This window comes from Lepidochelys olivacea (assembly GCF_965140295.1).
Source record: "Lepidochelys olivacea isolate rLepOli2 genome assembly, chromosome: 6".
NCBI lineage: Eukaryota > Metazoa > Chordata > Testudines > Cheloniidae > Lepidochelys > Lepidochelys olivacea.
Window position 1 is genome coordinate 85359871 of NC_140416.1, and position 15047 is coordinate 85374917.

General features: G+C 40.5%; 1 protein-coding gene across 1 annotated transcript; it reads right to left on the reverse strand.

Annotated features, from left to right (window-relative positions):
* Positions 1 to 11: 11 nt before the first annotated feature.
* On the reverse strand, positions 12 to 14492 carry TRAPPC6B (trafficking protein particle complex subunit 6B). The gene is made up of 6 exons (XM_084632012.1): positions 14081 to 14492; positions 13534 to 13601; positions 10229 to 10346; positions 7904 to 7987; positions 6636 to 6729; positions 12 to 5402 (listed from the first exon to the last, which is right to left on the reverse strand). Exons 1-6 carry the CDS (start codon positions 14174 to 14176, stop codon positions 5371 to 5373), a joined length of 492 nt encoding a protein of 163 aa, XP_084488138.1. The 5' UTR covers positions 14177 to 14492; the 3' UTR covers positions 12 to 5370.
* Between the last annotated feature and the right edge of the window lie 555 nt (positions 14493 to 15047).

Sequence of the window (15047 nt, forward strand, 5' to 3'; positions counted from 1 at the left end):
GTCTCAATTCAGGTACTGAATGTAAATAGTACTACAAAACTATATTCCTTATTAGTTAGGGACTCTAATATATTTAACAATTAGCTCCGTATTCATGAGATAAAACAAAGGATCTGAAAATGTTGGATGCTAGTGCAATAAAACTAGTTTATACTAATTTTAGCAGTAAAATAATTACACATTTACTCACAAGAGCATAATGAGTATTTATTAGTGTGAACAAGCTTGTACAACTATTTGACCTGGCTTTAATGTAATCTAGACAGAAATATTGTAACCTTAATCCTGTTAACTTTACTGGATGTATAAGACTAGTCTCATACACTGATCGGGTATGCTTTTTGTACATTTAACCACTTCAGAATGAAATTAGTTTCTCTATGCTCTTAGTTTCTCTCTTGCTTTAACTGCTATCAATATTGGCACTTGTAGTCAAGTCTGGGTATATACAAGAAAAAATACTTAAACATTTCAAATAAATCGCAGGTTACTATACTATGTCACTTTCACAATATTTAAATGTAGGAACAAAATTTCCATTGTGTCCGGTTCTTACTACACCATAGCAGACTGAACATAGCTTCTGTAATACAGCCATTAACTGCTTCTAAACACTCTCCTTTTGATGAACAAAAGGTGAGATCTACAAACGGACTTAAACATTTCAATGCTGAGTGTCACAGTGCCTAATTTTTAGGTACCTGGACAATCACAGGGACAACATTGATCCACACAGCCTGAGTTAGGTGCTTAGGTTCCTTATACAATGAATGGGGAGAGAGATTAAGCAGCTAAGAGTGTGATTCACAGAAGCCAGCACAATAGATCGGGAGCCACCTAAGATAGCCAATGGGAGATGTTGATGACACGGATGTGTGCTAAACTCTGCCTCTCTCTGAAATAGGTGCCTAAATCCAGGCTGTGCCTATCTCTGTTTAGCAATTCATGAAAGGTATCACTCAACACCTGGAGGCAGGTGGCTTAGGTGCCTATGCTATTCCTTGAGGGGATGAGTTAGGTGCTTCAGCCACACAAAATATGTGAAAAGAAAAGGAGTACTTGTGGCACCTTAGCGACTAACCAATTTATTAGAGCATAAGCTTTCGTGATGAAGTGAGCTGTAGCTCACGAAAGCTTATGCTCTAATAAATTGGTTAGTCTCTAAGGTGCCACAAGTACTCCTTTTCTTTTTGCGAATACAGACTAACACGGCTGTTACTCTGAAACAAAATATGTGGTGCCAGCAATGATAGTTCCCGCCTTACAACTTTTAGCTGAGTGGTTAGAGCATTTGCCTGGAATGTGAGAGATTCAAATTCAATTCCCCCCACTGTGCCTGAGGGGGAGAAAGGATTTGAACAGGGGTCTTCCACCTCTGAGTGTTTCAACCACTGATCTATCCAATATTCTGATGAGAGATGTCCTCACCTTCTGCTGAAGCTGTTCTATTGTGGATAAATAATGAAAAAGTGATGAGAAAGGCAGGACTGGATCTGAGATTTCCCACATGGCTGCCATAACCACCAGAACAGAATCATTCCCCCTCTAGCCCAAACATAAAAACTGGTAGTATTAGAACAGACACTGTCTGATTTCTCTCACTGACCCTGCCACAAACTCCACTCTCCAAGCATTCCAAAACATGATGAGAAACACCATTCCATTGTAACCTAATTGTCCTTCACTCAAGGTGGATTGTATGACGGGGGGTGGGGGGAGTAACAGCAACAGAAGAGTTTGTATAGCAAGTAGTGAAGGCTTCGGGGACATCTGTTCTCAGCTGCAGTGATGGGCCTGCCACCAGAGAAGGAGTCAGGTTCATGGCTGGTGAAGCCCAGCTGATTGGGGGGAGTTTTGAATGTCTCAGTATGCAAATTGTGGGACAGATCTACAACAGCCTAAATGGCTACTAACTTCTACCAACAACGTAACTTTTCCCATTCAAAAAACTAGGAAATTTAATGGCAAACAATTCCTATGTTAATGCAGAGTTAAGGTTGCTTGGTAGTACGTCATCACCTTTCAAAATGCTGAATTGAGCAAAACTCATGCATCCCATAAACAAACATACCATTATTCTGTCAACCTCTGCAGTTGCTGAAATGTATAAGCTCTTCACCTCCTTTTACAATCCATTCACTCTCCCCACAGGATTCTAGCTAACACTATTAAAGAACAAAAAGGGAGGGGAAAAGTTGCCCACTCCACCATACTTCAGGTTTTCAACTCCAACTTTAAAGATTTTTAAAATACATCTGTCATAAATATAAAGGAAAGGGTAACCACCTTTCTGTGTACAGTGCTATAAAATCCCTCCTGGCCAGAGGCAAAATCCTTTCACCTGTAAAGGGTTGAGAAGCTAAAGTAACCCCACTGGCACCTGACCCAAAATGGCCAATGAGGGGACAAGAGTCTTTCAAATCTGGAGCTGGGGGGGAAGACAAAGGGTTTGGTCTGTCTGTGTGATGCTTTTGCCAGGAACAGATCAGGAATGCAGCCTTACAACTCCTGTAAAGTTAGTAAGTAATCTAGCTAGAAAATGCGTTAGATTTTCTTTGTTTAATGGCTTGTAAAATAAGCTGTGCTGGAGGGAATGTATATTCCTGTTTTTGTGTCTTTTTGTAACTTAAGGTTTTGCCTAGAGGGATTCTCTATATTTTGAATCTGATTACCCTGTAAGGTATTTACCATCCTGATTTTACAAAACTGCTATAAAACGGGAGATCCAGGTTATGCTACAGATGGATGTAATCCGCCCTTCTGGCAGTGCATGGGCATCTCCAGTGGTTCTAGTTCCCAAACCAGATGGGGAAGATATGATTTTGCATGGACTACCGTAAGCTAAATGCTGTATCTCGCCCAGACAACTATCCAATGCCATGCACAAATGAACTATTAAAAAAACTGGGACGGGCCCAGTTCATCTCTACCTTGGACTTAACCAAGGGGTACTGGCAGGTACCACTAGATCAATCCGCCAAGGAAAGGTCAGCCTTCCTCACACATGTCGGGCTGTATGAATTTAATGTGCTGCCTTTCGGGCTGCGAAATGCACCCGCCACCTTCCAAAAACTTGTAGATGGTCTCCTAGCGGGATTGGGAAAATACGCAGTCGCCTACCTTGACCATGTGGCCATATTTTCAGATTCCTGGGCAGAACACCTGTAACATCTACAAAAAGTCTTTGAGCGCATAAGGGAGGCAGGACTAACTGTTAAGGCTAAGAAGTGTCAAATAGGCCTAAACAGAGTGACTTACCTTGGAAACCAGGTGGGTCAAGGAACTATCAACCCCCTACAGGCCAAAGTGGATGTTATCCAAAAGTGGCCTGTCCCAAAGTAAAAAAAAACAGGTTCAATCCTTCTTAGGCTTGGCCGGATATTACAGGCGATTTGTACCGTACTACAGCCGCTCCACTAACAGACCTAACCAAAAAGAAACAGCCAAATGCAGTTCAAGGGACTGAAGAGTGTCGGAAGGCCTTTAACCAGCTTAAAGTGACACTCATGTCTGACCCTGTGCTAAGGGCCCCAGACTTTGACAAACCGTTCCTAGTAACCACAGATGCGTCCAAGCGTGGTGTGGGAGCAATCTTAATGCAGGAAGGACTGAATCAAGAGTTCCATCCTGTCGTGTTTCTCAGCAAAAAGCTGTCTGAGAGGAAAAGCCACTGGTCAGTCAGTGAAAAGGAATGTTACGCCATTGTCTACGCTCTGGAAAAGCTACGCCCATACGTTTGGGGACAGCGTTTCCACCTGCAAACCAACCATGCTGCGCTACAGTGGCTTCATATCGCCAAGGGAAATAAAAAACTTATTCGGTGGCGTTTAGCTCTCCAAATTTTGATTTCAACATACAACACATTTCAGGAGCTTCTAACAAAGTGGCTGATGTACTCTCCTGTGAAAGTTTCCCAGAATCAACTGGTTCAAATTGTCCTTAAGATGTGGAAAATATTGTTAGTCTTTATACAGTTAGTAGTATATTTAGAGATGCATGTGTCTTATTAACTCTTGTTTTCTCCTCAAGCTCCAGGAAGAAATCACAGCCAGTGTTTCCCCCATCTGTGATTTGGGGGGGGGGGCGTGTCGTAAATATAAAGGAAAGGGTAACCACCTTTCCATATACAGTGCTATAAAATCCCTCCTGGCCACAGGCAAAACTCTTTCACCTGTAAAGGATTAAGAAGCGAAGGTAACCCCACTGGCACCTGACCCAAAATGGCCAACGAGGGGACAAGATTCTTTCAAATCTGGACAGGGGGGAAGGGTTTGGTCTGTCTGTGTGATGCTTTTGCCAGGAACAGATCAGGAATGCAAGCCTTACAAGTTCTATAAAGTTAGTAAATAATCTAGCTAGAAAATGCGTTAGATTTTCTTTTGTTTAATGGCTTGTAAAATAAGCTGTGCTGTTTTTGTGTCTTTTTGTAACTTAAGGTTTTGCGTAGAGGGATCCTCTATGTTTTGAATCTGATTACCCTGTAAGGTATTTACCACCCTGATTTTACAAAGGTGATTCTTTTACCTTTTCTTTAGTTAAAATTCTTCTTTTAAGAACCTGATTAATTTTTCATTGTTCTTAAGATCCAAGGGTTTAGGTCTGTGTTCACCTGTACCAATTGGTAAGAATTATTATCAAGCCTTCCCCAGGAGAGAGCGTGAAGGGCTTGGGGGGGATATTTTGGGGGAAGACGTCTCCAAGTGGGCTCTTTTCCTGTTCTTTATTTAAAACGCTTGGTGGTAGCAGCATACTGTTCAAGGACAAGGCAAAGCTTGTACCTTGGGGAAGTTTTTAACCTAAACTGGTAAGAATAAGCTTAGGGGGTCTTTCATGCAGGTCCCCACATCTTTACCCTAGAGTTCAGAGTGGGGAAGGAACCTTAACAACATCTGCCTGCAATCTTCATCATACAGCAATCTAGTAACTGAAATGCATGTATTTCTGTTAAAGTTACTTAATCAATTGAATGTGTATTGTAGTGGATATAGAATCATAGAATATCAGGGTTGGAAGGGACCTCAGGAGGTCATCTAGTCCAACCCCCTGCTCAAAGCAGGACTAATCCCCAATTTTTTTTTTTGGCCCACATCCCTAAATGGCCCCCTCAAGGACTGAACTCACAACCCTGGGTTTAGCAGGCCAATGCTCAAACCACTGAGCTATCCCTCCCCCAATGTCTTAGTACATACCAAGATACTAATATCGTGTTAAGCTATTTTTATTAAGTTAATATTTACTTTACATAATGCAGGAATTTTGCTGCATGCTACTATAATTTATAAGGTATACAGGTGAAGCTAAATGAATCAAGACATCTTTAGTGTACACAGGGTTTTTTAAAAAGGGCAGATACACAGATCTGAACATGTTCTACATCTTCTGTATCATCACCTGAAATTTACCTGCAAAGAAAAGCAGAATCAAGTTACAAAATATCAGTATTATCTGTAAATCCTTCCAACGGCAGCAACTTCTCATACTTGCTTTGTTCAAAAGAGCTAGAAGGAGACAGTGCAGTCCTCTTCTTCACCAGTAAAACAAATTTAGCCATTCTACTACATTTGTTAAACCCAGTTAAAAGTATTTTTACAAGTTTGTCTATGTTCAAAGGTGCATCCATTTCATTTTAAATCTGTTAAAAACAATTTAAACTAGTGCAAAGCCCTGTGGGAACACACTTAAAGCCTATTATGTCACCACCTCTTCTAGTGGTTTCATGTAAATATTGAAGAGGAGTGGAGACTGGGTAGTTTGTCAGTAACTACATATACCATGTTCATTTTGCAAGCAATAATCCAAGTTGTACTAAAACAGGTTCTTGAACTGGGGGTTGGGACCTCTCGGGGTCACAAGGCTATTACATGGGGGGGTCGCAAGCGGTCAGCCTCTACCCGCTTTGCCTCCAGCATTTATAATGGTGTTAAATATATAAAAACTTGTTTTTAATTAATAAGGGGGGTCACACTCAGAGACTAGCTATGTGAGGGGGTCACCAGTAAAAAAAGTTTGAGAACCACTAAAAAAGTTAAGGAGTACTTGTGGCACCTTAGAGACTAACCAATTTATTTGAGCATAAGCTTTCGTGAGCTACAGCTCACGAAAGCTTATGTAGCTCACGAAAGCTTATGCTCAAATAAATTGGTTAGTCTCTAAGGTGCTTAACTTTTTCGCTTAACTTTTTGCGAATACAGACTAACACGGCTGTTACTCTGAAAACTAAAAAAGTTAAATCCCATTGGCACCTGGAATTCTACAAAATTAGTAGTCATTTTCTAGAGGTAGAAGATATTCAAACAGCAATTCTCAACCTCATTTGGTTGGAATCTTCCCCTTCTTTCCCCTACTGCCACATCCTGGCTTGATTGCTGCTTCTCATTTTCCCCAGTCTTTCTTTTCTATGTATTTTTCTTGGTTTTGCTTTTCATTTTATAATTATGTTTTTTCTTTGTGCTAGCCTTCTCTGCTCTTTCAATAGAACAACCTTCAATAATACTCAAAATAAGCCATTTCCTGACATCCACACTTAGTACAGCTTTAAATTCTAGTCCTACACTGAACACTTGAACAGTGATGAAGTAGATAAAGAAACCTATTAAATGATCTTACAACAGTTGTCTAATCTGAGATGTACTCACATGCAGGCATTGCTGAAACTTCAGCTGTCACAATACTCTTTATTCCCAGATTTGATAAGCCACCTCTGATTAGTCCACAAGTGAATGCCAGATACTAAACATAAAATTACATTTTATTTTATGTCAGCATCATTGAAAATGAAGTTTACAATAAAAGTATACTAGCATTGTATCACAATCTAACTACAAATGCATAAAAACAGCCCATGTGGTAGTTCTGGTTTTGTTTCAACATTTGAGCACATGCTAACATTTTGCAAGACATTTGGCCAGAGGGTATATAAACTTCATACCAGAATACACAGGGAGTGATTTTAAACTCGAGACACCTGCTGGCAAATCAGAGCTTAGCTTATCCTGAGAAAATGGGTAAATGTTATGAACTTAAAGATATCTCCAAATATTTTTACAGAAAAATATAAAAAATAGAAAACAGTATCTCAAGCAGACTAGACAGAAAGAGGCTAATCTCCCAAGACTCTATCCAGTATTATAAAGATCCATAGTCATGGCTTAGGTTAAGAGATCAAAAGCTATCATCTAAGAGCTATTTATAGTATATTATAATTGAATAGAGCATACTATTTCTGACATCCACTCTGACCAAAACCATTTCAGAGCAGCAGAGTCTCTGCTGAGGCACTGATGTAACTTATCTAACCTATTATGTTAGATACAGTATTTAAATTAATACAACTAAGAGCTATTTATAAAAATCTGATGGAAGATATTTCTTATAAAAATGTAATATCTTTGAAAGCTTGTTTTGAGCATCACTTTAGTATAATCTCACCATCTCTTGGGAATTAGGAGAAAAGGAATGGAAGAGAAAGACAGGAAGGTTCCTGATAATGCATGCTTTCTACTAAAGGAAAAGAAAAAAGTTTTGAGAGGCTAATGGTCACTCCCATTTCAGTATTCCCCATAGAGCAAGGTGTGGTGTTTGTTGATGTTCCACTCACAGGCAGAGCAGAAGAGACCCCTGTGTAGACCTAGCTCTGTCAGACAAGCCACTCAGATCTAACACAGCTAAACTTCAAAATGACCATGATTATTTCCTGACCCACCAGTCACATTCACTGTACCTAAATATAATAGAAAACATTACTGATATCTAGTCTAACACTTAACACTTACAAAGAAAATACTTCAAACACATTTTTGTACCTTTTCTAGCCACACAACTCCAGTCATAAGAATTTGTACAATTGAATCAAGATAATACAGATCTAAAACTGCTAATTTTCTAGGCTACAGCTGAAGAATACCTTAGGTGCATATTCTAAATACTGTTTTCCTGTAGACATCTGAGTCAAGAGACGAAATTTGTTGTCCTGAAGTACATAAATACCCTATTGGAAAAGAAATTTTTCCTTTAGCAGGATATTTAGCAACATATTGTAATCAAGGTTTTTGGAGAGTATCAGTTCATCTTTTTGTAAGAGATATTTACAAATACAGAGAAATGTTTTCAGATTGAAACAGAAAACTGGATCTACACTATATATAAAGAATAAAGAGCAGAAAGTTTAAACTGAATTGTTTCTTTAAGTTTTATAAAATAAAATTTAAAAACGAGCCATAGAAAAGATACTTCAAATTGCAAGTTTATACAAAACCACAATATTACATTAATACATATTATCAATTTGCTGATAAGAAGTGTATAATGTTTTCTTAAGATACTTTCTTTGTATTTAGAATCCTGTAATGTACCCAGGTTCGCAAAGCACATTCATTGTTGTGATATCTGCATACCTAACTTAATTTTGGCACAAATCTTTCAAGGGTTAAAGTTGTGAAGCTGGGATTTGCCTGATGACTTACATGTAATTGGGAGAAGTCTTTCCAGTGCTGTAGAATAATTTTAACAGCAGCTCTGATGTATTAAATTTTGTTTGTTGTTAATATTTTAATATTTGTTCATTTTAATACTTAAGAAACTGTAAATTTTTTCTCCACTACTTTCCCCCAAAATAATTTAAGAATAAAAAGTCATTGGAGAGGATATGGACATGAGTTACTCCCTGATATGAACAGCATAAAAGAGGATTCTAATAATTCATCTCTGCACATATTAAAAAGGTGCCCACATAACTTTATGTAACAGAAAGTATAAAAAAAGAGCACAGGCTGATCTAAGCATGCAATGAAAATGTCTCCAAGTTTAATTTCTGGCTGTAAGAGGTAAGGACGATTCTGTCAATTTATAACCTAACATTACTTAAAATGAATTTAAAGGTATATATAAAACTGACATGGTTTAAGGCTCTGCTATTACAGATCTCAAATATTTTTGGAATATAATAACTATTAGAACAAAGAACAAATTATTAAATTTGAGTATACAGTTTCTAATCTGCAAGCATTCCTTGTTAAATTGTATTGGTGATAAAATACCCACTGGAAGTTAAATACTTTACAGAGTTTACCTTTTGCAGCCATTTCTTCCTCATACAAGTCTCCCATCCCTAATTTTATCATGAGAATTGTGCCATATCATGGATTATTGGAAAGAAAAAACAGAGATTTGAGGCTCTAACAATGAAAGCAGCTGTTTACATGATTCTGCTATAGCTCTGAGAACTGGCTAGCTCCACAGAGGAAGGGACATGGATACAGAGCCATATCAGTGGGATGCCAATTTGCAGTGAAAGTTTGTCAACTGTTTCATACAAAATGTGTTTAGCCGGGTGGAAGTATTTCAAATGGCAACATTCAAAAGCATACAATAATGACTTCAAAGTAAAAATGGTTCAAGGAACTCATTCTAGAGAAATATTATGCAGGCAATTTGAGATAGCATGTCTGACAATTGCTTTCTATTAAATGATTCATCAGGTATGTAAAAATGTGTTGTACAACAACAAAATTCAATCACAATTGCCAGCTCCATTTTTGGACTGTGTACTTGCATTGGGTCTGTTGGTGCAGCGGTACTACAAAGAATGTTTAGGGGACTGCAGGCATTTAGGCTCAGATCCTCAAAGGTATTTAAGCAGCTATTGATTTTAATGAAAGTTAGAAGCCTAAATTCCTTTGATGATCTGGGCATTAGTCTTTTAAAATGGCAAAAGACTACAACATCACTCTAAGCTTTTATTACAGCCAAGTCTGTATTATAACACCACTCCAATATTTATTATAGTCAAGTCTGCATTGAAAGTAGTATCTAAAACATTTATTTTTAACTAAGGACAGCTACTTTTTAAAAAAGAAAAGGAGTACTTGTGGCACCTTAGAGACTAACCAATTTATTTGAGCATGAGCTTTCGTGAGCTACAGCTCACTTCATCGGATGCATCCGATGAAGTGAGCTGTAGCTCACGAAAGCTCATGCTCAAATAAATTGGTTAGTCTCTAAGGTGCCACAAGTACTCCTTTTCTTTTTGCAAATACAGACTAACACGGCTGTTACTCTGAAACCTACTTTTTAAACTAAGACCATATAAAGAAAAAGGTTATCCCTGATGGAAAATGTGTATGATTAATTTCAGACCAAGACAAACTAAAGCAATATTATTATTCCTTCAAAATAATAAAATGTTTATAACAAGCTTCACAAATTAACTCTTATGCTACAGTATCAATACCTGATGATTGGTCCTTAAATTATCAATTTGCTTTTTGAATACAGTAGTCCAAAAATCTTTGCAGATGAACTTCATAATATCTAACTCATCCTTGAATCTGGCAGTGTCTTTGGTAAACCTAAGAAGAGAGCAGAAATGGTTAGGTTGATTTTGTTCAAGTAAACGCAGGTGTTCAGTGACTTTCTCAATTGACCACATGTCAAGTAAATGACCAAAAAAAGCTATATGCAACATTGGTTGAGATTTAAGTATATAACACAGTCAGAAAATTCAAATATTAGACTCCCTTGACCACTGTCACTCATGTACGCATAGTATTGTGTGCGCATAGTATTGTGTGTTGCTTTTATGTTATCTTAATACCTATGCATGATGTGGCAAAATTATGGTGGGACCAATATCTTTGAATTCACTAACTTTAATCCTGGGGAAAGAATGGCTGACCGGGATGCAGGAAGGATTCAAAGCACTGAGTATTAAGGTAGAGCAGACAAGCAAAGTTAATGTTGTTTGCACGTGATGCTTCAGATGTATGCACCAGCAACTGTGTTAAAATAATTGTCAGAAGACAACATACTGCTCACACATGGTATACTATTGGATGCTCACTATTATTTTCAAAACAAAAATTCCATCAAATATGGCAAAAGAACTAGTCCCTAGAGACAAATACATACCCTTTCATTTGCCGCACCTTCCTAAAAAGAGTGATTCTGGGGGCACTTATTTTTAATCATTGTTTTTCCATCCCTCTATACAGTTTACCTCCAGCTGCCCCTCACTAGCATTATTTGTTCATATACACATATATATATATATATATATACACACACACACACACACCCCTATATGTTTAGGAAAGGGGATTTATAAAAAACAAACAAAAAAAAAAAACCATCAATGAAACCCAAAAAGTGAGGAAACTAAAATCTTTAGATTCAGCATGGAGTTCACTTGAGTAAACTATAAGTGAATCACATTCCTAAAAGAAAAAAAAAACAGGAAGACAAGAAAAATAATACAGTATGGTTAAATGGCAAGGTTCAGGAGGGTCAAAGAGGCATCCTTAAGAAATGGGAAATTTGACCCTACTGCAACCAAGAGTAAGGAGCATAACCTGTGGCAGATAAAATGTATGATGTAAATTAGGAGGCTAAAAGGGATTTTGAAAAACAAATACCAGAAAAAACAAGAAATTAATGAAGTATATCAAAAGTGGTAAGCCTGTCAGAGAAGCAGTAAGTCTGGTGGGCTATAAGGGAGTAAGGCCTTGTCTACACTACACAGTTTTGTCAACAAAAATAGTGGAGGTATACACACTAAAATGTTTCTCCTGCCGACAAAACTCTCCTGCTTTGCTGACAAAATAAAACCACCTCAATGAGAGGTGTAGAGTTTTTTGCAGCAAAGTTAGATCAAAAAAGCATCAGTGTAGATGTCACCGTAACTGTCCTCCAAGAAGTATCCCACAATGGCCACCATGACCACTCTGCTCACTGTTTTGAACTCTGCTGCCCTGCATCCAGCTACACAGGTATGCACCCCTCCCCTTTAAAACCCCAGGAAGTTTTGAAACTGCTCAGCTAGAGAACTCCCATAGCTACTGCCCAGCTGAACATGCTGGTTTCTGGCAGCAAATGCACACCTGCCTGGACTACAGGGAAGGAGGTGGATCTCCTTGGTCTGTGGGGAGAGGAGGCTGTGAGAGAATTCAGAGGGAATCACTGAATCAAAACTTTAATGCGGAATCCTGCTCTCCCTGGCACTAGGACCACAGCAGCAGGCAGGCAGGGCGGGCTGCTGCTACTGGGAGTGTGGGGGAAGAGACTTGTGCTGTACTGAGCCAGGGAGTGAGATGGGGGGCTGATGTCAGGGTGTCCCTTTCCCCTTGTTAGTGTACTGGTCTCTGCTGAGCTGGGGGTATAAGGAGACACCAGCTATCTGTGCACCACCAGCTTCTGCCTCAGGATTGGATGCTTCGGGCTGCTGTCTGAACTTAAGGAGACAGCATGCCAACACTCACTCTCCCCCAACACACACTCGGTCTCTCTCTCACATGCACACACCCCCAACACATACTCCGTCTCTCTCTCATACACACACTCCCTGCCACACACACATATACATTTCTGTGGGTTTGTGTTAGTGTTTAGCAATATCAGTTTGGTCATATTACCGAGTGCTACTTTAAAAAGTGATTTAAAATGTGTTACTTTTTGGGCACACACTGCAATCATTAGATGGTTCATAGAAAGGTGCAAACAAACAATGCCAGGCTCAGCACACTACAGCAACACACATTACTGTGGATCCGTGTTAATATGCTCCTTCAAGGCATTCCCCAGCCAAATAGCCTCCCACTGGGCTCCTCCAAATAGCCTTGTGTTCAGAACACACAGCACAATAGTGAACAGCAATGCAGGAGCCATGCTTTCTGACAGAGATGACTAGGTTCCACGTTACCAAGGAAGTTGAAAAGCGGTTAGCAATCTAGTAGGATGCCCACTAAACAATGGGATTGAGAAACTTTCATCATGTGATGCTGTATTTGTCCCCCATGAGGCATTGCAAACCCTTCCAAAAGCACCCTGCAGCCAGCTGCACAGTGGAATAGCTACCCACAGTGCCCTGCTCTCTGTATCGATGCAGATGCAAAAGCTGCTATTGTGGATGCACTCAACTGACACAAAGAGTGTAGTGTGGACATGCCACAGCAGTTTAACTACAGCAATGGCTGTATGTCAGCGTAACTTGTGTCGACAAAACTCTGTAGTGTAGACAAAGCCTAAAAGGCACAATTCATGAGGAAAATGACATTAGAGTAACTATGTAATGTGTTTGCCTCAGTCTTTACCATATACTTATCTCCACCGCATCCTATCTTCAGGTAATAAATATGACCCATAAGAGAATGAGGCGTCGAAAGAGAAGGTGCTAGAACAAGTGACAATTAAAGAACTATAAATCACCTGTACTACATTGCATTCATCCAAGAATTATGGATGATTTTAAGTTGAAGTAGATGGACTGCTAACAAAAGTATTCAATCATCCATTAAAGTCAGCTACTCTAACCAAAGGTCTGAAGGTGCCAAAGGCCTGAAGATACTGTACCAAAGGCCTGAAGGTGAGCAGACATTGTCTCTCTTTTTAAAAAAGCACTAGAAGTGATGCTATAAAGTACAATCCTGTAAACCTTACTTCAGTACCAAAAATTCATGGAGGGCTCCAGTCCACACAGTATATCTGGGGAAAGAGTTGCGGGGGGGAGATGGGGAGGGGGACAGCAAAGTGAGACATTCTTACCTTTCAATTAATCCTTGTCCTACTCTAAACCCCATATTTTCCAGTTTAGTGATGCATCGTCCATTTTCCTAGAAGATACAAAAGTTAAATTTTCATATTCTGTTAAAGCCAGTTTTGTAGCACGGGTGTATAGGGAAAATAAGAACACATCCATCCCAAATGGCTTCAAGCTATAGACTACGATATGCTATTTCAGCTCGTGCTCCTCCCCTGCAAACACATGCTAATAGTAAGATCTGGCCAGCCGGCTCTCCTGAAAGATTTTACAAAAGAATCAGATATTTTGAGTTCAGGAAATAAACTTGTTCATGTCTTTCTTTCTTTCTCTAGCTTCGGCCAGGACAGCGCCAGGCTGGGCTTTGCCCCACGGTACTCCCGGCACCCAGAGGCCCTGGTGGGAGTGGGGTTTGCTCCGGGCACAGGCATCGTGCCAAGCAGGAGCGCAGAGACCAGCTGGATAAGGAACCCGCGGGAGACCGCCCGCAGGCCAAGGCGTGCGAGTGCCCGTGAATCGCGGTCTCCGCCCCGCCGGCAGTCCCCGCCTCACCCCCTCGCCGTGCTCCGCGGCCCGGTACAGCCCAGACACCATCTCGTTGTGCAGCAGCAGGAACAGCGTCTCGTCCGCCATCTCCGGCCTAGTCATGACGGGGGCTGGAGGACAGGGCCCGGCCTCGCGCTGCCTCCCCGGCTCCTTCCTTCCCAGACCGGGCCCCGGCCGCTCCGGGAAGCAGCGCGGCCTCACTGCCAAGGCAACGGGCGGCTTCCGGGCAGGGGCGGGGCTTCCCGCTGTCAGACTCCAAGGGCCCCGCCCCCCGGGAGAAAAGCGTAAGAGGGCAAGGGGAGCGCGCTGCGCAAGGCGGGGCAAAGGAGGGGGAGGTGAGGCCCCGGGTTGCAAAGTTAAAATGTGGGGATGTAGTCCCAGGAGGGAGAGGATGCTGGGTGTGAAACTTGTGGACTACTTTAACGTCAGATATTCTAAAATATTGAGGTCCCTTTTCTCCCTATAGCCTAGGTATAATGGCTCCCCTTTACACCCATGCCCAGCCCGTGGTCTCACTCATGTTTTAAACTGGCACACGAGTAGCTCTACCCGCTCTGAAAGCTGTTATAGACATTCTGCCCATTTTACCTTTTTTTTAAGCTAATGCCAGTAACAGAGTTCTCTTTGTGGCAGATACTCATTATAAAGGGGACAAATCGCAGTCTACAGGAGAAAAATCTTGGCAGCTCCAGGGTGTGTGTGGGTTGGGGAATGATACAAGCTGGATGTAAATTTATAATGGCACCCTCTACCTCTGCAGATACAGCTGGGATTAAACTAAGGATGATGTTAGACGTGCAGTAGAAACTTACTTTTCCGATGAAGTGGGCTGTAGCCCACGAAAGCTTGTGCTCTAATAAATGTTAGTCTCTAAGGTGCCACAAGTCCTCCTGTTCTTTTTACTTCTCTTTCTTCACATTTATCTTATCACCTCATCCGCACTATTTTAGTCATAGATTTAAGGCCAGACCAG